The sequence below is a fragment of the Schistocerca serialis genome, chromosome 1, assembly GCF_023864345.2.
Source record: "Schistocerca serialis cubense isolate TAMUIC-IGC-003099 chromosome 1, iqSchSeri2.2, whole genome shotgun sequence".
Lineage (NCBI taxonomy): Eukaryota > Metazoa > Arthropoda > Insecta > Orthoptera > Acrididae > Schistocerca > Schistocerca serialis.
The window spans coordinates 1051904070-1051928945 of record NC_064638.1 but is presented as its reverse complement, the minus strand read 5'-3'; the positions used below and the strand labels follow the sequence as shown (position 1 = coordinate 1051928945).

The 24876-nt window shown below is 37.9% G+C and overlaps 1 protein-coding gene across 2 annotated transcripts in view; it reads left to right on the top strand.

Moving 5' to 3' along the window:
- Window positions 1-5546: 5546 nt before the first annotated feature.
- Window positions 5547-24876, top strand: part of LOC126415193 (GATOR complex protein MIOS) — a 212146-nt gene continuing 192816 nt past the window's right edge. Inside the window, exons 1-2 of one of the 2 annotated variants that reach the window (XM_050083411.1) lie at window positions 5547-5701; window positions 23393-23600. In XM_050083411.1, coding sequence (XP_049939368.1) covers window positions 23546-23600 — 55 coding nt within the window. In that variant the 5' untranslated portion in view covers window positions 5547-5701; window positions 23393-23545. The remainder of the gene's footprint in view (window positions 5702-23392; window positions 23601-24876) is intronic. The other variant, XM_050083412.1, reaches the window with a different exon arrangement.

The following is a 24876-nucleotide window of genomic DNA, read 5'->3' as shown; positions in this document are numbered from 1 at the left end:
TGTTCATAAAATTGGCCTCCACGTAGGACGTAAGTCGATGTTAAAATATGCTTGATATGGTCTAGCAGAGCTCCATCAAATCTCTCACTGATTAAATTGAGTGTGTCCTGAAATGGTACCCCTGTGAACAGAGACACAACATCGAAGCTGACCATGATGTCTGTGTTCGAGATTCGTAGGTTTTTGAGATGTTCCACAAACTACAAGCAGTTGGGGATGTGGTAGACGCACTTTCGCACATATGGTGTTAACATCTTCTTTAAGTTGGTGACTGTATGGTATGTGGCTTACAACTGGGCACAGCAGTATATCCTCTTTACGGACCTTGGGTAATCCATATAATCAGGGTGGTACTGGTGCCTTAGCTCTGAGTTGCTGGACAACCTTCTTTGGCTGTCCTTTTTCCATAAGAAGAACCCTGCTTTTCCTGTCTACTCGATTGGAGGGGGGGTGGGGGGGTCTTTCTCTAGTTGATTGTAGGAAGAGTCCTCTAAAAGTTCACTGATCTTCTATCTTCTGATCATAGTTGGTCTTCAGCAGCACTACAGTAGAGCTGCCCTTATTCACCGCAAACACCGCTAAGTTTTCATCTTCCCGCAAACTCTTGAAGGCCATCTTCTCATCTCTTGAGATGTTAGACTACAGGATGTACAATAAAGGAACAGTCATGGAGATCAGCACCATCCATCACAGATAAAATTCTGATTTTGCACCAGAATGTAAATTTCTATTCTGAATCCCAGGCAGAGAAACATTCTGTGCAAGTATTATGGCATTTAATTTCGCAAATAATCCTAAATTCACACTTATTATTAACACCAAATAAAATTAGGGGGTTAATATATTGACAATGAGGAGGCTTCTGTAAGATGTCAAACTATCCGTTTTACACAATAATCTTACTCACGTTGGTTAATTTATTAATAATTCCTCATTCAGCTTTGTTCATCACAATGCCATATAAACATAAACTGGATTCTGAAAAACTAAATAAGGTATAGGAAGATGCAGTTCATGCATAACATTGACATATACTTCTTTGTTTACACAACAATGACGAAAATTGAAGCGTAACACATACTTTTCCAGCAGCACAATATTGCCCGCTCCCCTCCTCAGCCGGCCGTTGTGGCCGAGCGGTTCTAGGCGCTTCAGTCCAGAACCGCGCGACCGCTACGGTCGCAGGTTCGAATCCTACTTCGGGCATGGATGTTTGTGATGTCCTTAGTTTAGTTAGGTTTAAGTAGTTCTAAGTTCTAGGGGACTGATGACCTCAGAAGTTAAGTCCCATAGTGCTCAGAGCCATTTGAACCCCCATCCCCTCTGGAATTCTATGGACTTCTCTGTGATGTTGTCTGAGGCCTAAGTTACTTGAAGGGCGATTATTTCGTTAGTTGTGGAACTCGTAAAGTTTGAGTGTGGAATAGTTGTTGTGGTGACAGATGGACATATGGTATTGCCTAATATTTACGTTTGCATTATATTTGAAGGTACCATATTTATCACACTTCTCGCAATAATACCTAAAAGAACAAGGTAAAATCAGAAAATAAAGTAAATGAATAAGCATTCAAAGAATACTTTGATACATATTATGAACAATATCATACACAAACCGCAGTAAATGTATGTAACTTTTACATGTATTTGGTCCGCTTTTCCGCATTTGCTACAGCTGCAACCGTGTTAGTCTGTCACCGCATTCGTGATTATTCGCATTCGAACCAGGTTTTTACATTAAATTCCCGTAAGTTGGGTTCAATTGAATAATCTGGACTTATTTGACGTTTCAAAATGACAGCTGTTTGCAGATCTACATGTAATGGCTTTTTAAACAACAGGTGAGCGACGTCGCTAATGTCAATGGAGCTCATTACAGTTCTAGTCACCAGGCAGCACTGCTACACAAGGTCTGTCTCCCTGATGACGTCATGAGCCTCAACCAATCAGCAGACCCAATTCCTTGGCGTCCCTAGCCGCAAGTAAGTAATGAAGGCCAGAAGTGGTAGTAAAGACAATTGTTAAACACAAGGCTACCAACATGAGAACTTATACACAAATCGAAATTTTGCCCTATGTTACACTGTACTCTTTTCCCTTCTGTTAGTCATATATAAAGCAGCCAGCAAATTTAAGTTCATTGGTAGGCTGGCAAACGTTTGACTACAGAGGTCATCTCTCGCAAAAACTTGCTTGCAAAATTTCGACAACCAATGTGAAGAGAGAAAAATCTGAATATATTGCAGTATGCCAATCTAGTAGTGAACGTGAAGGCAAGATTAAACTTATAGTCTGTAAAACGTGCACAGGATAATTTCTGCTGTCATTCTCGCATTCCATTCGTGGTTGGAACGGGAAATAACTCTTATTATGTGGTACAATGAGAAGTGCCCTCTGGTGCGTATTTCACTGTAATTTTGCAGAGTATCGATGTTGAGTGAAATACTGAGGGATGAAATCGTCAAGTCCCTCCTGTAAGTGGTTTAACAAGGGAATGGTCCTACTTGTCATGTCGAAACCTGTGTTGCTTTTTTTACCGCGGCGAGTTAAAGTTGCAATTAGTCTGTATGCAGAATTTTAGCTGCTGACATGACCCGGAAGTCAGTAAACAATTTTATGAAGTAAGACATTAATGTCGCATGGTTTCCGCGCCTATAACTGCCTCTTGTACAACCCTGACCTCTGTCGCTACGTTATACCAACGCCATCTAGGGACAAGGTGGCGTTAGCTACGCGCCGCTCTCTTGCCACAGCAGTGAGAGAGCTGATTCCCCCCAGTGAAAGCGATCATATGATAATTAAACATTCGTTGACAAATATGGCTGATATGTTATCTACAACATTCTTTCCAAATAGCTATGAAATAGACACAAATAAACATACGGTTTAGAACACGTCCAAATTTTATTTCTTGTAATTACCGCAAAAATGCGAAATATTGATACAATATTCAAAACATAGGTTTTTTGTGCACCAAGACCATACAAGCAAAGACGACATATGACAGCCCTGCGAATCACAGACGTTGTTAGATGTCCGTAGATAAAACTGGGCTGGTGTTAGGAATGAATCAGGCCTAGTATCAGTATATTTCGAGGAGTGCCACGCATATTTAATCAAATTCTGAAACCGTGAGGAGGAAAATTGATGATGTACTACTGATTGCAGCTTGAGAATATTGTCACGGTGATAGACAGGAAATTGCAGTGATCTGCATACAATAATTTTCTCTGTTAGTTTTCCGTAAAATGCCTTCCACCGACGGATAAATTCTCTGTCTAAAGGTTGAATTACGTTCGTCGTGCCGGGTGGAATCTGAAGTATCTCTACTTCTTTGTCAGGGTGGGCTCGAAGTACAGCTTTTATGACCTGACCACGAATCTAGAAGGAGAAGAGATTTGTTCCCGCAGAACGGAAGAAAAGCATGACGCATGAAAAGTGTAACGTTTTCATTTCCCATTTTTCTAGACTTCGATGCGTCTGCCACAAGATTGTTTGCGTAGAACATTGTTCTTTTGACACGTGGTCCAAAACGTCCAGTTGGTTCTTGAAGACACACATATAATTTAGGCAGCAATGAGCCATCCAGACTAATTATGGCCATTATAGTGAATGAATGGGTGAGTGCAGTCGTGGACTGCGCAATCGTCTCAATATGTTTTTCCCCTTTGAATGACAGTGTTCTTTTCGCACGCATTTCTTTTTGAAAACCTGACTAATCTGCATTGTACACGAACGATTCACTAAAACTAGCGATCTTATTTTTTGCATTCGAAAGTAAAGCTTCTATCATTTCGATTTGTGTCACATCATTTTCCGACCTGTTTCTCGATACAAATTTTGTTATTTTTCATGCCACAATTTTATGTGATCTTTTGAAGCGACTAATCCAACTTTGAGAAGCTGTAAATTCTTCATTGCCTATCACGTTGGCAATCTCTAACGCCCAATCACGCAAAGTTGTATCGCTGACACTAAGTGACTGTTGTCTGGCATCGGTAAATAGCTCAAAAAGTCGCACATTTATCTCCGTCGCAATTTCCAGTCGACTCTTACGTCGTCCAGCGACTTCCTTTTTCCGTCTATACAATTCACGTACGGAACGGACAAAGCGATACTTATTTTGAACAGTACTGACACGTAGGCGTTTCTCACCACTTTCGTTCAACCAATACGTCACCGCTTTTTCTTTGTCTGACAAGGCAATTGTAGTTGCTAGTGTTACTTTCGGAGATAACTGATGATGGTACGTGGCACTATCACTCGAAGAGTCTTCGTGAGTGGAACTTTCGTCGGTGTCTTCGCCGTCTGTAGATTCACAGTCTGCAATATCGAGTGTTTCAGTTGTTTTTAGTCACACGTCTGCGCCATTTACATGCTCGTCTAGAAGTTTAACAACCATGTCGCACAACACATAGTCTTCACGCGTGTTTTCTGTTGATTGCTTCATTTGGCGTCTGTGGTATATCTCCATGGCAAGCAGCAAAACATTTACAGGGTTCGCCATCACCTGTGAGGGGAGATTGAATGTTCACCGTAAAGTGGCTTGCGGAACATATATGAACACGTACAGAACATCTTTCACATCTCTAACCAGTTTCTGGACGGTATGTTTCGAAATACGTACCAGAAATTAAAAGGACGTGCATGCTACAGAAACGAATATTCTTTTCCCCTTTCCACCAAAACCGAGCAGCGATATTCCTTTTAGTGAACGCCGCGATAAGACGGCCGCACTTCCCGACCATGCGCACAACGCTCGCGACTCGCCATTTTCAGGGGTGGCCAGCCGTCACTACAAGCGCAAAGCAGGAAACACAGCCATGTTCGTGATTTTTTTCAGGTGACTTCCAGTTCATGTCAGCAGATACAATTTTGCATACGGACCTTTTGCACAGTTAAATAACAGTGCTAAAAAAAGCAATACATGTTTCGGCATGACAAGTCTAACCATTCCCTTGTAAGTCCATTGTGGGCTTCTTGTTGTACGTTTAAGAACATGGGCTTAGAACGTTAATAGCATTATTGTAAATGGTAAATTAGTAATAATGGGAGCTGCAGCTGAGAGCGTACTGTCGAATTTTTCTGTTGATTATGTAAGTATATCAATGCCATTTACTTCGAGACTGGACACTATCTTACCGTTTTACGACGGGAACTGGCGAATTCACACTGTACACTACTGGTATCTCCATGACAGAAAGAAGTAGCTTCCATGACTGCAACAGAAAACAGTTCTACATCTTACAGTGAGTTACTGGAACACACTTCACTGGACAAATGCGAAGTTTAATTTCAGTTTATGGTGTTAACACCCCGATTCGATTGTGCAACAGAGAACACTGAAAACTGAGCATATTTATAATTACTTTATGAATAATTACACTAGCATGCTTATGAAAGCAAAGGGATGGCATATGACGGACTTTATCTATTCACTTTATTTGTTAATTCTTACAAGAAGCATTACTCTTCAAGTACAAAGATGACCACAGGAAAGCGTTGCCTTCTGTTATGTTGGCGAACATGGTGGCTATGTACTTGTAAACAAAAATACGTAGTGACAGCGTGCGTGGGTGTGAAACAAAAATATTGTGAAACACTCAATGAAGTCACGAAGACGTCGGCATATCTGTGTGAAACACATGGCAACACTTCCGAAATTAAACAGAAGAATTTACCGAAATTTAAAAAAGTGAAGGTAAGCACTGAATAACTAACGAATAGTAAGTTTGTTGAAATTGTTTTTCATTATTAAATTATTGACAGTCATGCTAAAACTGGCAGAGTTGACTGGTATTTGTGCACAAATGAACATTAATAAAGCATATTTGCGTAGGATTACATGTTCTGTCGTTGGCTTATGATTGTAATGGCTTGCATTAAATGAAATCATTTCCCGGTTCTGGCTGTAACTGATAAAAGCGTAAAGTAACGTCATAGAAATAATTTAGGAGGCCGCGAACCCTAATTACAAGATCTTTTGAAGATAATATAGTTTTAATTTTAAATTAGAAAGATTTTAAGTGCAGTCATCTCTGAATGGTTGACCAAGAATGAAAATACCAACGCTGTTGATCATCTTAACCACCACAAACGTTGTTATACACACTGACAGAAGTGGTTTTGTACTGAAAGTAATGTTGAGCCTATCGATAGAACATGTCTAATTTGACACAAACCGCTCATTAAAATGAAATATACGTGAAGTACATTCCTTACAACATTTAGTTATTTTCGTGACATCACATTTGTTGGTTGCACCAGCTTTCAATTAGACTCTTACCTTCCTATCTAATCTAGGTCTTGGTCCAGGATACAGACTTGACTGTCAACACGGCCTACATTTAAAAACCGTAATAAATAAGCAAACATTATTTTTCTTTTTGCACTGTAGTGGATTATTTACAACAAACTACACGGGAAAATAAAATATACTGTGAAGCAGTAGTCAGAATGCCCGTCTCCTCAAACAAATGCCAACAAGATGATTGTGGGTGAGCAACACATATTATTCTTACAGCACATTTTAGGCAATTACTCCGTATGATATTACTGAATGAGAATATGTCAGCTTACTGATTTGTATCTCCCCAAGCTTTTCAATGATTCTAAGTGCAAAGATGGTTGAACTTAGTTGTTTTAGGAGTTCCAAAATGGGCTTTTTCCAATTTAAGTTCTAATCAATAAGGACACCTAAGAATTTTGAAGTTTCCACCTAATTTGTTTTGTCCTCACCCTGTGTTACATGTATTGTTGGTGTAGTATCTGTAGTTCTCCAACTAAATTGTTAATGTTCCCCAGATCTGATGCAGGGAGATAGTATGTCCTTCCTGTTGGTGTCATTGGATCCACTCTTGTGATAATGTCACTTTTTCTGATGACAGAAGTGTCTGTTTTGGCAGGAAACACAAATGAAAGAGATGGTCGATTTTGATGCAAGAAGTTGACCTTTACTTCATCTGTTTCTTCACATGTTTGTAAGACATATGCAACCCACCCAATGACTGCCATAAATACAGGCAACAAATCCATTTATATTTGTTAACAGCATTTCATTCATCATAGCAATCACTGACTCTTCTCTACTCACTAAAGAAGCAGAATATGTCTTTGTCTTTACTAAACCTTTGTTAACAGGTATTACACTATGAAGTTTATAGGTATCTGGAATCGTTCTTGTATTTTTTAAATGTTGTTTCAGCTTGGCCGTATATGGAAACTGATGTATAATGGAAGACACATGAAGGAATATTTTCCTTGCACCACTCAAACAACTGTAATGATGTCAAAATATGATTTTCATAAGGTCACTTGAGTCTGGCAAGTCTTGGTAATCTCTTTACAGTCCCTGCTACCCCATCACAAGGTCCTTTACCATGCACTGTAGCAAAAAATGTCATTCTGCTGTAACATCAAAATCTTCTTGATGGTGGGACAGATTCATAAAATTCTTTCTGTTTTTGTATTGGGCAGCACATCCATCTGAAAAGTAATAAATGTGCTTTGGATTTGAAAACTGACATTTTAAGAAATTGATGAAATTTTTCTGGAAAGAATAAACACACACTGTATCATGCTGAAGGCAGTCAGATATTTCCACGTATGATACATGTCGTATTTCATTAGTGCTTGAGTCTCTGTAGTAAGCTACAAATGGGTGAATTGTAGCCTGTGAATTATTCCACTGGAATCCTTGTACCTCATCCTGAATGGTGAAGGAGTAATTTTCTGCAAAGTCACAAGGAACAAGAAACTCATTTATTCTGAGACCTTCTTTGGTGATTTTACAGAAATGTGACTGCTACTGGGAGATAAATGAGTGCGGTAGGAGCTGTTGTAACCTTGATGTTAACACCTCAATGAAATCATCTGTTGACTTTCTTATAGCCCTCTTGAACTACCCTGCCTGTAGTTAACCAACACTTACATGCAATTTCGTCAGTGCAATTCATACCAAACAGACCGTACAGATAATCAGTTAGGCTTGCCACACCTGGACAGTAGGGACATGAACTTAAGAAACATGCTGGTAGTGCAGGATTACATGTAACAAATGCTACACAGTGCTTGTATGGTGGTAATGTGTGTTCTTCACTCTTCATTAGTGCTTTAAGTTTACAACCTTCAATCATTAACTTGAAATTCTGGTGCAAGACACACACACAAACAGCATGGATTCCACTGGCATTGGCAAGAACACAGTGCTTTGGCCACAAGTCACAAAATTTGGAGTCCAATATTTATAGCTAGGTATTTATCTTTGAAATGTGCTTACAGTTCCTTAAGGTTGTGCAACACTAGCTGCTTTTGTTTATGTACTGTAATTCCATTTTATTTCACATACACAAAGTCTTTTCTTCCTGACATCATATGGCTCACGTCATGATCACGGTAAAAATCACACATACACTGAACAGTTTTCTCACATAATGTCTTACCTGTCTTTGGATTTGGTGTCACTAATATACCATGTTCTGCTACTAACTGTTTTGCTCTCTGTACCATGTAACCTGAAGCAGAAAATTCTTTCATAATTTTCCTTATACTCCAACTCTTTGAAAGTACAGTTAGAATTTGCATTTTGTCGTACATGCGATCTGATTTGTGAAACTTGTCTTTCTGCTTGGTGATAATTTCACTTTCTCCATTTTCACTCTCTTCTTTTTTCGGTTGTGCCACATAAGTATGCTCCAAAACAGATGCTATTTTTTCAGTTTTTGCTTTGGGTACTTTTTCTCACTCTGAAGCCTCTTTTTCTTCACAGGAGATTCACATAAATGTTGTTGTTGTTGTTGTCTTCAGTCCTGAGACTGGTTTGATGCAGCTCTCCATGCTACTCTATCCTGTGCAAGCTTCTTCATCTCCCAGTACTTACTGCAACCTACATCCTTCTGAATATGCCTAGTGTATTCATCTCTTGGTCTCCCTCTATGATTTTTACCCTCCACGCTGCCCTCCAATGCTAAATTTGTGATCCTTTGATGCCTCAGAACATGTCCTACCAACCGGTCCATTCTTCTTGTCAAGTTGTGCCACAAACTGCTCTTCTCCCCAATTCTATTCAATACCTCCTCATTATTTATATGATCTACCCATCTAATCTTCAGCATTCTTATGTAGCACCACATTTCGAAAGCTTGTATTCTCTTCTTGCCTAAAGTATTTATCGTCCATGTTTCACTTCCATTCATGGCTACACTCCATACAAATACTTTCTGAAACGACTTCCTGACACTTAAATCAATACTCGATGTTAACAAATTTCTCTTCTTCAGAAACGCTTTCCTTGCCATTGCCAGTCTACATTTTATATCCTTTCTACTTAGACCATCATCAGTTATTTTGCTCCCCAAATAGCAAAACTCCTTTACTACTTTAAGTGTCTCATTTCCTAATCTAATTCCCTCAGCATCACCCGATTTCATTCGACTACATTCCATTATCCTCGTTTTGCTTTTGTTGATGTTCATCTTATATCCTCCTTTCAAGACACTGTCCATTCCGTTCAACTGCTCTTCCAAGTCCTTTGCTGTCTCTGACAGAATTACAATGTCATCGGCGAACCTCAGTGTTTTTATTTCTTCCCCATGGACTTTAATACCTACTCAGAAATTATCTTTTGTTTCCTTTACTGCTTGCTCAATATACAGATTGAATAACATCGGGGACAGGCTACAACCCTGTCTTACTCCCTTCCCAACCACTGCTTCCCTTTCATGCCCCTCGACTCTTATAACTGCTGTCTGGTTTCTGTACAAATTGTAAATAGCCTTTTACTCCCTGTATTTTACCCCTACCACCTTTAGAATTTGAAAGAGAGTATTCTAGCCAACATTGTCAAAAGCTTTCTCCAAGTCTACAAATGCTAGAAATGTAGGTTTGCCTTTCCTTAATCTATTTTCTAAGATAAGTCGTATGGTCAGTATTGCCTCACGTGTTCCAACATTTCTGCGGAATCCAAACTGATCTTCACCGAGGTCGGCTTCTACCAGTTTTTTTTCATTCGACTGTAAAGAATTTGTGTTAGTATTTTGCAGCTGTGACTTATTAAACTGATAGTTCGGTAATTTTCACATCTGTCAACACCTGCTTTCTTTGGGATTGGAATTATTATATTCTTCTTGAAGTCTGAGGGTATTTCGCCTGTCTCATACATCTTGCTCACCAGATGGTAGAGTTTTGTTGTGACTGGCTCTCCCAAGGCCGTCAGTAGTTCCAATGGAATGTTGTCTACTCCCGGGGCCTTGTTTCGACTCAGGTCTTTCAGTGCTCTGTCAAACTCTTCACGCAGTATCGTATCTCCCATTTCATCTTCATCTACATCCTCTTCCATTTCCATAATATTGTCGTCAAGTACATCACCCTTGTATAGACCCTCTATATACTCCTTCCACCTTTCTGCCTGCCCTTCTTTGCTTAGAACTGGGTTTCCATCTGAGCTCTTTATATTCATGCAAGTGGCTCTCTTTTCTCCAAAGGTCTCTTTAATTTTCCTGTACGCAGTATCTATCTTACCCCTAGTGTGATAAGCCTTTACATCCTTACATTTGTCCTCTAGCCATGCCTGCTTAGCCATTTTGCACTTCCTGTCGATCTCATTTTTGAGACGTTTGTATTCCTTTTTGCCTGCTTCATTTACTGCATTTTTATATTTTCTCCTTTCATCAGTTAAATTCAGTATTTCTTCTGTTACCCAAGGACTTCTACTAGCCCTTGTCTTTTTACCTACTTAATCCTCTGCTGCCTTCACTACTTCATCCCTCAAAGCTACTCATTCTTCTTCTACTGTATTTGTTCCCCCCATTCCTGTCAATTGTTCCCTTATGGTCTCCCTGAAACTCTGTACAACCTCTGGTTTAGTCAGTTTATTCAGGTCCCATCTCCTTAAATTCCCACCTTTTTGCAGTTTCTTCAGTTTTAATCTACAGTTCATAACCAATAGATTGTGGTCAGAGTCTACATCTGCCCCTGGAAATGTCTTACAATTTAAAACCTGGTTCCTAAATCTCTGTCTTACCATTATATAATCTATCTGATACCTTCTAGTATCTCCAGGACTCTTCCATGTATACAACTTCACATAAATACTGAAGGCTAATATTTAAAGCATTGAGTATCAGATCTTATGCTACTTCATCTTCACTTAAAACTTCTCTGGAAGTACCTGGACAACTGAGGCAGCATCTGCAATGATTGTTGGGTTTTTTGATTTTATTTTCCTACATTTACTGCAAATTTTTCCACCTAACAATACATTAGGATATTTGTTTATCATCCACTCCTGAACATTCCTTAAATTCTTCTGTACTTTGCATGACCTTCTTTCCTAAACAGATTGCAACAACACAATTTTGACATGAAATCCATTCCTTACTAAATATTATTTTACGACACATTTCCACTGCACTTTGTTAAACAAGCCACACCCATAAAACATGAAAAAAAATGTAACAGGCTAATGTTGATTGGTTGAAATAAAAGTGTCCCTCATTGGCTCTTCGCAGCTAGAAATACCAAAGAACTGGTGTGAATAAAAGTAACTGCTATTGGCTGGTGTTATAGAAAAAGCTGGATACATAGCTGCTTACTGCATGTTGATGGTGTACTTAAGTTGACAAAATGGTTTTTTGTGCATGATGCCTTTGGTTTGCCATCCTGATATTTACCATATCTATAATAACATACTGGAGCAATTAAATGTATTTTTTTTTTTCAAAAAAAATGAGTGTGGGAAAGTCAAAGGTCAAGGTCAGTGACCTATAGTATGAAAATTCTCAGAAACCTGCCATGTGGCATATCAATGTAAATGTATAATTGTTAGCTTTCCAATGGTACCATTTTCATTGCTGTAACTGAATTAGATAAAGAATTATAGTCATTTATGTTGTGACATACACATGTAAATTTAGTACAAATTCCAAATTTTCCAGACCTGTAACTTTCTTCACAGTTGTAATACACATCTGCAAATTGGTATTTTTCCATCTCTTATCTGGGTCATTGAATGCACTAAATTTGAAAGAAATCCAGTTGGGTCAGGTTGAGAGGTGTGTTGAATTGATATGGAATGGCCCATATGTGAAGAACAATGGTGGAGGTGAGATTGAGCCTTGGGGAACCCCATATGTGCTTTGTCTACAGTCAGAATTGTGTCTCCAAACTGTGATAATTGAATTACTAAATACAGCTTATGCATTCTTATGGTTAAATATAACATTATCCATTTATTGGCCACACCATCAGTCTTATAAAACTTCAATATATCTAGCAGAACACTGGGATTCACAGAGTCAGGTGCCTTCGATAGGTTACAGAAAATACCAACCGCTGCTATTTTATTCTTTAATGCTCATAAAATCTGGTGAGTGAACATGTAAGTAAATAAAACAAATTATGTGCACTTTGGGAACATAAGCCAAAATTAATGTTTATATTTTGCTTCGTACACTGCCAGATGAGATAAAAAAGGTAGAAGATAAATACAGCTTCAAGGCAATGAATGTTTTTTCCAGTGTGTTTACACATGTAACAAAGAACATTTGTCTGAATAAAATGTTTACAGAATCATTGCTGTGCGTGTTTCATTTGTTGCTTATGAATAAGGGTCTATGAATTTACGAGAACAAAAGTATTTACATACAGTGTTGGCCTTTAAAGTTGCAACACCTTGACGACACCATACAACAGATGTCAAATTAACATGAAGTCTCTACATGCTTGGATATGCAGTTGCTTGACATTTCAGTACAGTCACACAAAGAAGGTAGAGGTGAAGTCATTTACATTCTACATCTACATCTGTACTCTGCAAAGCACCGCAAAGTGCATGTCAGAGGTTTCATCCCATTGTACCAATTATTAGGTTTTCTTCCATTCCATTCATGTATGAAGTGCGGGAAGAATGATTGTTTGAATGCGTCTCTGCATACTGTAGTTATTCTAATCTTATCCTCCCAATCCGTATGGGAATGATACAGAGGGGTTTGTCACACATTCTTAGAGTCATCATTTAAAGACAGTTCTTGAAACTTTTTTAGTAGACTTTATTGGCATAGGTCATGTCTATTATTTACAAGTCGGCCAGATCAGTTTCTTCAGTGTCTCTGTGATGAATTCCCAAGAATCAAACAAACCTGTGACCATTTGTGCTGCCCTTCTCTGTATACGTTCAATATCCCCTGTTACCCTATTTGGTATGGGTCCCACATGCTTGAGCAGTGTTCTGGAAGCAGTTGCATGAGTGATTTGTAAGCAATCTCCTTTGTAGACTGATTGCACTTCACCAGTATTCTACCAATAAACCAAAGTCTGGCACCTGTTCTACCCATGACAGAGCCTATGTGATCATTCTATTTCATATCCCTACAAAGTATTACAGCCAGGTATTTGTATGAGTTAGTTGATTCCAACAGTGGCTCATTGATATTATAATCATAGGATTCTATATTTTTTGTTTTGTGAAGAGCACAATTTTACATTCTTGAACATTTAAAGTAAAGGCACCACTTTGAAATCTTATGAAGATCTGACTCAGTATTTATGCAGCCTATTTTAGGCAGTACGTTATTATAGATGAAGTTTTCCTTTGTAAGGGAACAGTTTAGTATGGAGTTAAGCAATTGAGGTTTTGCTTTGATATCCTCAGTTTCAGTTCCTGTCTCAACGATAAAAAGCGTGAGGTTACTGTTAATATTGTCTGCAAGGTCATTATTATTATTATTATTATTATTATTATTATTATTATTATTATTCATGTATGGGCCCAATAGGACCATGTGAGGTCCAATCCATTAATGTCACTTTTGATGGTTGACCTTCCCCCTTGTGTACAAATTTGTACATTGTCTTTCTTTCATCAGACCATGGTGTTCCAGTCTGTTTTCAGATTTCCCTCTGACCAACTTTCCAATCAAATACCTTTTGTCTGAATGTTTTTCTATCTGTAACATCTACGTGAGTTATACTGGCTTCTTTAAGATCCTCCTTAATCACAGTGTTCAGTTTAATTGGCTCAGTTTTGACCTTACTTCTGTTTTTGAAGAATTCTACTATTTGTTTTGTCAGACTAGTGGGTGCCTTTGTTTTAATGTGCCATAAAATTTAAGTCTTCATTTTCTCATGTCTCTATATATGTCTGTGTATTCTTCTATTTCCTTATTATTCTCAGCCTAAAAGTTTGTGCATCAGTAATTTTGGGTCAAATATTTCCGTAATAATCTTTCTTTCTGTCTTTTGAATTTCTTCAGTATCCCTCTTTCTATTTAAAATTAAACTTTCTGCTGCATAAAGATATCCATGTTTGAGTACAGTGCTGTAATGCCTAAGTTTACTGAATTTAGAAAGTGATTTTTTATAATAAATATTAATTGTGTTAATCTGAATGCAGTTGCCATTTTTTGAGAGCAATCTTCTTTTGTAGCTTTTTAAAGACAGTTTTGTTGTATGACTTCCCCCAACTTTTTCCCCAACTTCTTTAAGAATTTCAGTTTGTTTTTGAGCTGTGGTCATATCTTTAGTTAAAATAGCCAGCTCATCTGTAAAGGCAAGGCAATCTACTCCAATATTATTTTTATCCAACTTGGTTGATTGATCTATATTTTGACTTTACTTTTGCCCTCGCCATTCTGTTATCAAGTTAAACAATAATGTCTAGCACTAGTCGTTATATCATGAATTTATCTTTAGAGCTATTGTCGGTTAATGTTTCCTAAATCAGTGTTAGAGTTTTATTATCTAGACCTTGTTCCTTTAAAATTTGGAAATGAGATTCACGATCAACTGAGTTGTAGGCCTTTTTAAAAGCCACAGGTATACATACAGTATTGTAACCAGAAATCCTTTGGTGCCTAAGGATTAGTTTTAAATTACAAATTTGTTCCGGACACGATCTGTTTGGTCTAAGGCCTTCTTGGTATTCCCCAATTTTAGGTTCTAACTGTTCTTGGGCTTGATCAAGTAAACATTGCAAGAGAATTTTGTGTGTGACTGGGAGAAGAGAGATTCCTCGGTAATTATTAACATCAGTTCTGTCCCATTTTTTATGCAGTGGATGAGTTAGGGCAGTTTTCCAGTCCTTGGGTATTTTCTCAGTCTGCCAGATATGTCCTATTAGTTGAGTGATCTCTTTTATAGTGTTAGGGCCAGCTGATAGTAGTAGTTCTGCAATTATACCATCTTCTTCGGATGCTTTATTGTTTTTAAGCCTCTTAATTTGTTTAATTATTTTGATTTCATCAGATTGTTCAATGTTAAGGTTGGTGTTATTAGTTTGCTGTGGTAGGAATTTATTTGCTGGTTCTGGGCAGTTTAATAGTTTTTCAAAATAATTAGCAAGAACCTTACATTTTTCCTAGTTGTTAAGAGCCAAACTGCCGTTTTCATTTGTGAAACAAAGACTTTGAGGTTGGTAGCCAGTTAGTTTTGTTTTGAATGTTTAGTTTCTTGTATTGTTCTTTTGGAAGTCTTTTTCGATTTCTAAATGTTGGGCATTTTCGTAGTTTCTTTTAGTCTATTGGGTTAATTTAGAGGTTTATTTTCTTACAGTTAGAAAGGTGTTTTACTTATTTTCAATTTTTTTTACTGTTTCAATTTTTTAATGCCTCTTGCCTAGACTTATATGCTGTTTCACAGTCCGCGTCTCACCATGAGTGTTTTTGTTTGTTACGAAGCGGAATTAAATTTTTTGCTGTTTTGATGAACTTTTCTTTTAGGCTTTGCCAATTGTTGGATTGGTTTTTGTCAAGTTTGCTCGTTCGAGTTGGGATTATTTTAGCAGTGTCAAATTTTGGGATAACATTTTTTTTATTTTCAAGAGTTTTTGAGGTTGAAGCTTTACTTTTATTCACATTAAATCATGATCAGAATTGGTATTAGCCCCTTTTCTAACTTGAACATTTAAAATTTCTGTGTAGTTAGGGTATGAAATTGCTACATTATCAGTTTGAAATGCCCCAGGTTTCTTTTTGAAATGTGTTGACATGATTGTAAGATTAAAATTTTTGCACATTTCAACAAGTCTTTTTCGATTTTGATTTTCCATTTATGCGCAGGAAATCCACCCACCATTTTCTTATATTTTTCCTCTTTTCCTAATTGAGCATTAAAATCGCCCATTAAAATTTTAAAATGGTTTGGGGGAATTTTTGAGATGATGCTTTCTAACATTTCCCAAGCGTCCCCAACTTCTTCAGGTTTTTTGCGGTTATCCTCATTGGCTGGCATATGGGCATTAATTAAAGTGTATACTTTATATGCACATTTTAGTCTATTAATTTGGGTTTTACCTCAGTTATTGAATTTAAAATATTTTTGGAGCCTGCAAGAGTAACTCCCAGATGTGGTGTATTAGTAAGTATTCCTTTATCAGTTTTACTTTTAAAAAGTTGATAATTACCAAAATCAATTGTGTTATTGTCTGGTCATTTGTGTTTTGTGTAGTGCCAAAATTTGAATCTTCTGTTCTTTTAATGTGTCTCCCAATTTATGAAGTTTACTTGCTTGCAAAAGTGTTTGTTTGTTAAGTGTTGCAAAAAATGTATTTGTTTTGGTTTTAAGTCGGCTAGAGGACTCCAACTTCCTCTGTTGAATCATAGTGCATTTTAACCTGGCTGCCCCAGAACTTGTAGGACCAGTTACGCCAATAATGCTGGTGGTGGGTTGACTCCATGGGGTAATATTGTGATTATAAAAATACTCCATGATGATTGTACCTGGAATCAGGAGTGTTAAGAATGGAAGGGTTAGTTCCAGAATATAAATTTCAGCCACACCACTGGTGAACAGACACTGACCACTTTCCTGCTTGCTACAAGACAGAAGTAAAGTGGATTTGGTTCAGAGCTGTTTATTCTGTATTCGCAGCTGCCCACCATATCTGATGGAACGCTCACTATCCGCCACCTGTGACCTGTCCAGTACCCTAGACAAGGTTGGCTTGTTAGACTTTTGGTTACAAAGACTTGAAACCTGGTCATTAATATGTAACATGAACAGCCAGGATCCCAATGCACTTCCCTGGGGCACACCTGAAGTTATTTCTACATCTGACGATGACTCTGCATCCAAGATAATGTGCTGTGTCCTACCTACCAGAGAGTCTTCAATCCAGTCACAAATTTCACTTGATAATCCATATGCTCGTACTTTTGAGAGTAAGTACTGAATCAAATGATTTTCAGAAACCACCTGAATGCCGTGATCTTAGTATGTCATGTAAGATAAGTGCGAATAGGGTTTTACGTGATTGTTGTTTGCGGAATCCATCCTGGATGGCATGGAGGAGGTCATTCTGTTTCAGATGCCTCATTATGTTTGAGTTTAGAATATTTTCTAAGATTCTACAGCAAATGAATTTCAGTGATATTGGATGATAGTTTTGTGGATCACTCCTACTACCCTTCTTGTAGGTGGGTGTGACTAGTGCTTTTTTCCAAGAACTGGGCATGATTTTTTGTTCAAGGGTTCTATGATAGATTATAGTTAGAAGAGTGGCTATCTCAGCTGCAAATTCTGCTCATAATCTGGTAGGGATTCCCTTGGGTCCTGGGGCTTTGTTCAATTTTAACAATTTCAGGTCTTTCTCAACACCACTGACACTAATATTTATTGCTCATCTCTTCAGTAGTATGAGCATCAAATTAAGGCAATTCACCTGGGTTTTCCCTTGTAAAAGAACATTTGAAAATGGAGCTAAGCATTTGAGCTTTTGGTTTGCTACCCTCAGTTTCTGTTTTATTCACTAAGGACTGGGACTAACTTTGTTGTCACCAACAGCCTTGGTCATCAGTCTACTGACTGGTTTGATGCGGCCCGCCACGAATTCCTTTCCTGTGCTAACCTGTTCATCTCAGAGTAGCGCTTGCAACCTACGTCCTCAATTATTTGCTTGATGTATTCCAATCTCTGTCTTCCTCTACAGTTTTTGTCCTCTACAGCTCCCTCTAGTACCATGGAAGTCATTCCCTCATGTCTTAGCAGATGTCCTATCATCCTGTCCCTTCTCCTTATCAGTGTTTTCCACATATTCCTTTCCTCTCCGATTCTGCGTAGAACCTCCTCATTCCTTACCTTATCAGTCCACCTAATTTTCAACATTCGTCTATAGCACCACATCTCAAATGCTTCGATTCTCTTCTGTTCCGCTTTTCCCACAGTCCATGTTTCACTACCATACAATGCTGTACTCCAGACGTACATCCTCAGAAATTTCTTCCTCAAATTAAGGCCGGTATTTGATATTAGTAGACTTCTCTTGGCCAGAAATGCCTTTTGCGAGCACTTCGTTCGTGATCGTCCACTCTTATTATTCCCTCTTGGTTGTTGTACATATTGCATATGACCCGTCTATCCCTATAGCTTACCCCTACTTTTTTCAGAATCTCGAACAGCTTGCACCATTTTATATTCTCGAACACTTTTTCCAGGTCGACAAATCCTATGAAAGTGTCTTGATTTTTCTTTAGCCTTGCTTCCGTTATTAGCCGTAATGTCAGAATTGCCTCTCTCGTCCCTTTACTTTTCCTAAAGCCAAACTGATCGTCACCTAGCGCATTCTCAATTTTCTTTTCCATTCTTCTGTATACTATTCTTGTAAGCAGCTTCGATGCATGAGCTGTTAAGCTGATTGTGCGATAATTCTCGCACTTGTCAGCTCTTGCCGTCTTCGGAATTGTGTGGATGATGCTTTTCCGAAAGTCAGATGGTATATCGCCAGACTCATATATTCTACACACCAACGTGAATAGTCGTTTTGTTGCCACTCCCCCCCCCCCCCCCCCCCCCCAATGATTTTAGAAATTCTGATGGAATGTTATCTATCCCTTCTGCCTTATTTGACTGTAAGTCCTCCAAAGCTCTTTTAAATTCCGATTCTAATACTGGATCCCCTATCTCTTCTAAATCGACTCCTGTTTCTTCTTCTATCACATCAGACAAATCTTCACCCTCATAGGGGCTTTCAATGTATTCTTTCCACCTATCTGCTCTCTCCTATGCATTTAACAGTGGAATTCCCGTTGCACTCTTAATGTTACCACTGTTGCTTTTAATGTCACCAAAGGTTGTTTTGCTTTCCTATATGCTGAGTCTGTCCTTCCGACAATCATATCTTTTTCGATGTCTTCACATTTTTCCTGCAGCCATTTTGTCTTAGCTTCCCTGCACTTCCTATTTATTTCATTCCTCAGCGACTTGTATTTCTGTATTCCTGATTTTCCCAGAACATGTTTGTACTTCCTCCTTTCATCAATCAACTGAAGTATTTCTTCTGTTACCCATGGTTTCTTCGCAGCTACCTTCTTTGTACCTATGTTTTCCTTCCCAACTTCTGTGATGGCCCTTTTTAGAGATGTCCATTCCTCTTCAACTGTACTGCCTACTGCGCTATTCCTTATTGCTGTATCTATAGTGTTAGAGAACTTCAAACATATCTCGTCATTCCTTAGTACTTCCGTATCCCACTTCTTTGCGTATTGATTCTTCCTGACTAATGTCTTGAACTTCAGCCTATTCTTCATCACTACTATATTGTGATCTGAGTCTATATGTGCTCCTGGGTACGCCTTACAATCCAGTATCTGATTTCGGAATCTCTGTCTGACCATGATGTAATCTAATTGAAATCTTCCCATATCTCCCGGCCTTTTCCAAGTATACCTCCTCCTCTTGTGATTTTTGAACAGGGTATTCGCTATTACTAGCTGAAACTTGTTACAGAACTCAATTAGTCTTTCTCCTCTTTCATTCCTAGTCCCAAGCCCATATTCTCCTGTAACCTTTTCTTCTACTCCTTTCCCTACAACTGCATTCCAGTCGCCCATGACTATTAGATTTTCGTCCCCCTTTACATACTGTATTACCCTTTCAATATCCTCATACACTTTCTCTATCTGTTCATCTTCAGTTTGCGACATCGGCATGTATACCTGAACTATCGTTGTCGGTGTTGGTCTGCTGTCGATTCTGATTAGAACAACCCGGTCACTGAACTGTTCACTGTAACACACCCTCTGCCCTACCTTCCTATTCATAACGAATCCTACACCTGTTATACCATTTTCTGCTGCTGTTTATATTACCCGATACTCATCTGACCAGAAATTCTTGTCTTCCTTCCACTTCACTTCACTGACCCCTACTATATCTAGATTGAGCCTTTGCATTTCCCTTTTCAGATTTTCTAGTTTCCCTACCATGTTCAAGCTTCTGACATTCCACGCCCTGACTCATAGAACGTTATCCTTTCGTAGATTATTCAATCTTTTTCTCATGGTTACCTCCCCCTTGGCAGCCTTTACATGTGACCAGAATTTCTTTCGGTTTTGTGAAACATAATTTGAATGTGTTCTGCTATGATAGTCACTGGAGGCTTCACACGTTGCTCTCTTGACAGCCAAACACATTTCATTCAGCATCTCTGTCTGTAGCCCTATGCTTTGTCTTACATCTATCTACATCTACATCTACATCTACATGAATACTCTGCAAATCACATTTAAGTGCCTGGCAGAGGGTTCATCGAACCGCCTTCACAATGCTCTATTATTCCAATCTTGTATAGCACGCTGAAAGAATGAACACCTATGAGCTCTGATTTCCCTTATTTTATTGTGGTGATCGCTCTGCCCTATGTAGGTCGGTGTCAACAAAATATTTTTGCATTCGGAGGAGAAAGTTGGTGATTGGAATTTCATGAGAAGATTCCATCGCAATGAAAAACACCTTTCTTTTAATGATTTCCAGCCCAAATTCCGTATCATTTCTGTGACACTCTCTCCCATATTTCGCGATAATACAAAACATGCTGCCTTTCTTTGACCTTTTTCGATGTACTCCTTCAGTCCTACCTGGTAAGGATCCCACACCGCGCAGCAGTATTCTACAGGAGGACGGATAAACATAGTGTAGGCAGTCTCCTTAGAAGGTCTGTTACATTTTCTAAGTGTCCTGCCAATAAAACACAGTCTTTGGTTAGCCTTCCCCACAGCATTTTCTATGTGTATTTTCCAAATTAAGTTGTTCGTAATTGTAATACCTAGATATTTAGTTGAATTTACGGCTTTTAGATTAGACTGATTTATCGTGTAACCGAACTTTAATGAGTTCCTTTTAGTACTCAGGTGGATGACACCAAACTTTTCGTTATTTAGGGTCAACTGCCACTTTTTGCACCATTCAGATATTTTTTGTAAATCGTTTTGCAGTTTGTTTTGATCTTCTGATGACTTTATTAGTCGATAAACGACAGCGTCATCAGTAAACAACCGAAGACGGCTGCTCAGATTGTCTCCCAAATCATTTATCTAGATAAGGAACAGCAAAGGACCTATAACACTACCTTGGGGAATGCCTGAAATCACTTCTGTTTTACTCAATGACTTTCCGTCAATTACTACGAACTGTGACCTCTCTGACAGGAAATCGCAAATCCAGTCACATAACTGAGACGATATTCCATAAGCACGCAATTTTACTATGAGCCTCTTGTGTGGTACAGTGTCAAAAGCCTTCTGGAAATCCAGGAATACAGAATCTATCTGAAATCTCTTGTCAATAGCACTCAGCACTTCATGTGAATAAAGAACTACTTGTGTTTCATAAACCCATGTTGACTGTGTGTCAATAGACAGTTTCCTTCGAGGTAATTCATAATGTTTGAACACAATATATGTTCTAAAATCCTGCTGCATATCGATGTTAACGATATGGGCCTATAAATTGAATATTGGTGAGACCTGTGCAACTTTCCAGTCTTTGGGTATGGATCTTTTGTTGAGCGAACGCTTGTATATGATTGTTAAGTATGGAGCTAATGCATCAGCATACTCGTAAAGGAACCTAATTGATATACAGTCTGGACCAGAAGACTTTCTTTTATTAAGTGATTTGAGTTGCTTCTACGTTATTCATCTTGGCGGCTGTTCTTGATTCAAATTCTGGAATATTTACTGCGTCTTCTTTTGTGAAGGCATTTCGGAATGCTGTGTTTAGTAAATCTGCTTTGGGAGCACTGTCTTCGATAGTATCTCCTTTGTCATCGTGCAGAGAAGGCATTGATCGTTTCTTGCCGCTAGCATACTTCACATACGACTAGAATCTCTTTGGATTTGCTGCCAGGTTTCGAGACAAAATTTTGTTGTGGAAACTGTTATAGGCGTATCGCATTGAACTCCGCACTAAGTTTTGAGCTTCTGTAAAGGACCGCCGATCTTGGGGATTTTGCGTCTGTTTAAATTTGGCATCTGTTACACAGTAATCAATGTTTGTTTAGAAGTTTATTTACAGTGACTGTATAGGGTCCTTCCCATTATGAACTGTTCAATTGGGTACATATTTATCCTCCATTGCATGATCAACCGATCTTTAAAACTTGAGCCATAGTTCCTCTAAATTGTTATGTTATGTTATGTGGTTTATTCATCTCATTAAATACAATTTTCAAATCATTTGATTTGATGTACAGGAGACATGTCAAGGTTTACAAAAGAAACTTGTTTCACTTTTTTTAAGAGAAATACAAAAGTTTACATTATATTTTACATTTCTAAGTTACAGCTGCACATGTACATAAAATAATAAATGTATTACAATCCCTGTGTTCAGATTGTGAAGCTGTCCTCAATGAATTCATCGACAGAATAATAACACTTTTCCACCAGGAGAGTAAAGAGCAATCTTTTCGGTGAACCAATCTCCATTTTAAATATATTACTGCCTTTTATTTTGTTGAAGATTTTTAACCCCATATACTCTGGCATTTGGGCATAAAGTTTTAAACGATGTGTTGGAAGTTTGAAGTTATCACTGTGGCGAGTGCTGTAATTGTGGTCAAAATGGAAATTGTCTAGTGTATGTTGATTTCTATATAGGAACACCACCATCTCATATATGTAAAGTGAGGGGATAGATAGTACTTTTAAATTTTTTAACAGTGGTCGACAGGATTCTCGTTTTTTTGCAACACACATGTTTCTAATTACTTTCTTTTGTAATACTAGGAGCCTAGTGACATTTGCTGAATTTCCCCAGAAGATTATGCCATAAGGAATAACTGACTCAAAGTAGCAGTGATAAACTATCTTTCTGGTATCCATGTTTGTGGCACCTTACAAAATACACATTACAAATGCTAAGTTGTTCAGTTTATTTGCTAAGTAATCTATGTGTACCTTCCAATTTAAATTTTTGTCAAGATTTAGGCCTAAGAACTTCACGTGGTTTGCTTCTGTGATATCCTGATCATTGCAAGTTATCTTTATTTCACTCCTTTCTACTGATTTAGCTTCAAATTGCATCATTTTGGTTTTAGTTACATTTAGTTTTAGTCCATTTTGATAGAACCAAGATTCAAGTTTTTCTAAAGTATTTTTGTCTTTTTCTGGAATATTTTCAGATACCTCATTTTCAATTAGAACTGATGTATAACAGCAAATAAGACTGAATGAACATCAATAGCAAGTGGTAGGTCATTTACGTAAAAAAGAAACAGATAGGGACCCAACATCGAACCTTGTGGGACTCCTTGGGGGAACTGTTTTCCAGTTTGATGAATAATTGGTTCCATTTGAAGTTAAAATTACTCTTTGTTTCCTACCTGACAGGTAAGAGCTAAACCATTTTAAAGCAGTGTCTCTGATTCCATACATCTGTAATTTGTGGAAGAGTAATGCATGGTTCACTGAATCAAAAGCTTTAGTCAGATCACAGAATATACCTGTGACCTTTCTACCTTTATCTAACGTGGAGCATATTTTTTGGATAAACTCATTTATAGCATTTGCAGTGCTTTTACCCTGTTGGAATCCGAACTGTTTTTTAAAAATTATATCATTTACAGTAAGAAAGTTATTAATTTGTTTTGCTGCAATCTTTTCAAACACTTTAGAGAAGACTGCAGCAAGAGAGAGATAGGGCGGTAATTCCCCATATCTTCTGTCGATCCTTTCTTGAATAGAGGTTTGATCTCACCATATTTCAATACCTCTGGAAAGCATCCCTGTTCATAAGATTGATTTATAATAGTTGACAGTGGTTGGGAAATAATATCGTACACATACTTGATTACAGATGTTGTTATTTCATCCCACCCATGTGAGGTTTTGTTTTTTAGAGACAATATTTCCTTTTCCACATCCCTTTGGGTTATTTTTTCAAATTGTTTGAAAGATGTGTTCTGGCTGTTTTCCAAATTTGTGATGCCCTGATAGAATGTCATATCCACATCCGATCTTACTACGTTTAGGAAGAATTCATTGAAACAACTTGACATCTGAACAGGGTTTACTATAATTTCATTTTCATGTCTAATTTTCAAAATCTCATGAATTTTTACTTTGGCTCCTAGTTCAGACTGAACAATTGACCACACTGCTTTTGTCTTATTTCTGTGTTCTTGTATGAATTTATTATTTGCCATTTTTTTAGCTGCCGCTACAACTTTCCTAAATACAGCTTTATACTGTTTGACATAAATAACAAAATCTGGATTTCTGTTTGATTTTAACTCATTGTGGAGCTCTCTCTTTCTGGCACTAGAGATCTTTATTCCTGTTGTAATCCATTTGAGTTTACCATTAACCTTCTTTTGCTTATATCTACGAGGAAATGATTCATTAAATACCTCTAAGAAACAATTTAAGAATTTGTCATAGTTTATCGAGCTTGAACTATTGTAGTCTACAGGCCAGCTTATTATACTTAATTTACTGCGGAATAAATCCATTTTATTTTTACTGAGATCCCTTTTTATACACACGTCTGGAGGCTTTAGGTTATTTGCTTTTGGGAGCTCAATAAACAGAGCTGAGTGATCTGAAATACCCAAGTCTAAGCAGTATTCTCCTGCCGTATGCTGAAAGGTTCTATTGTACTATGATA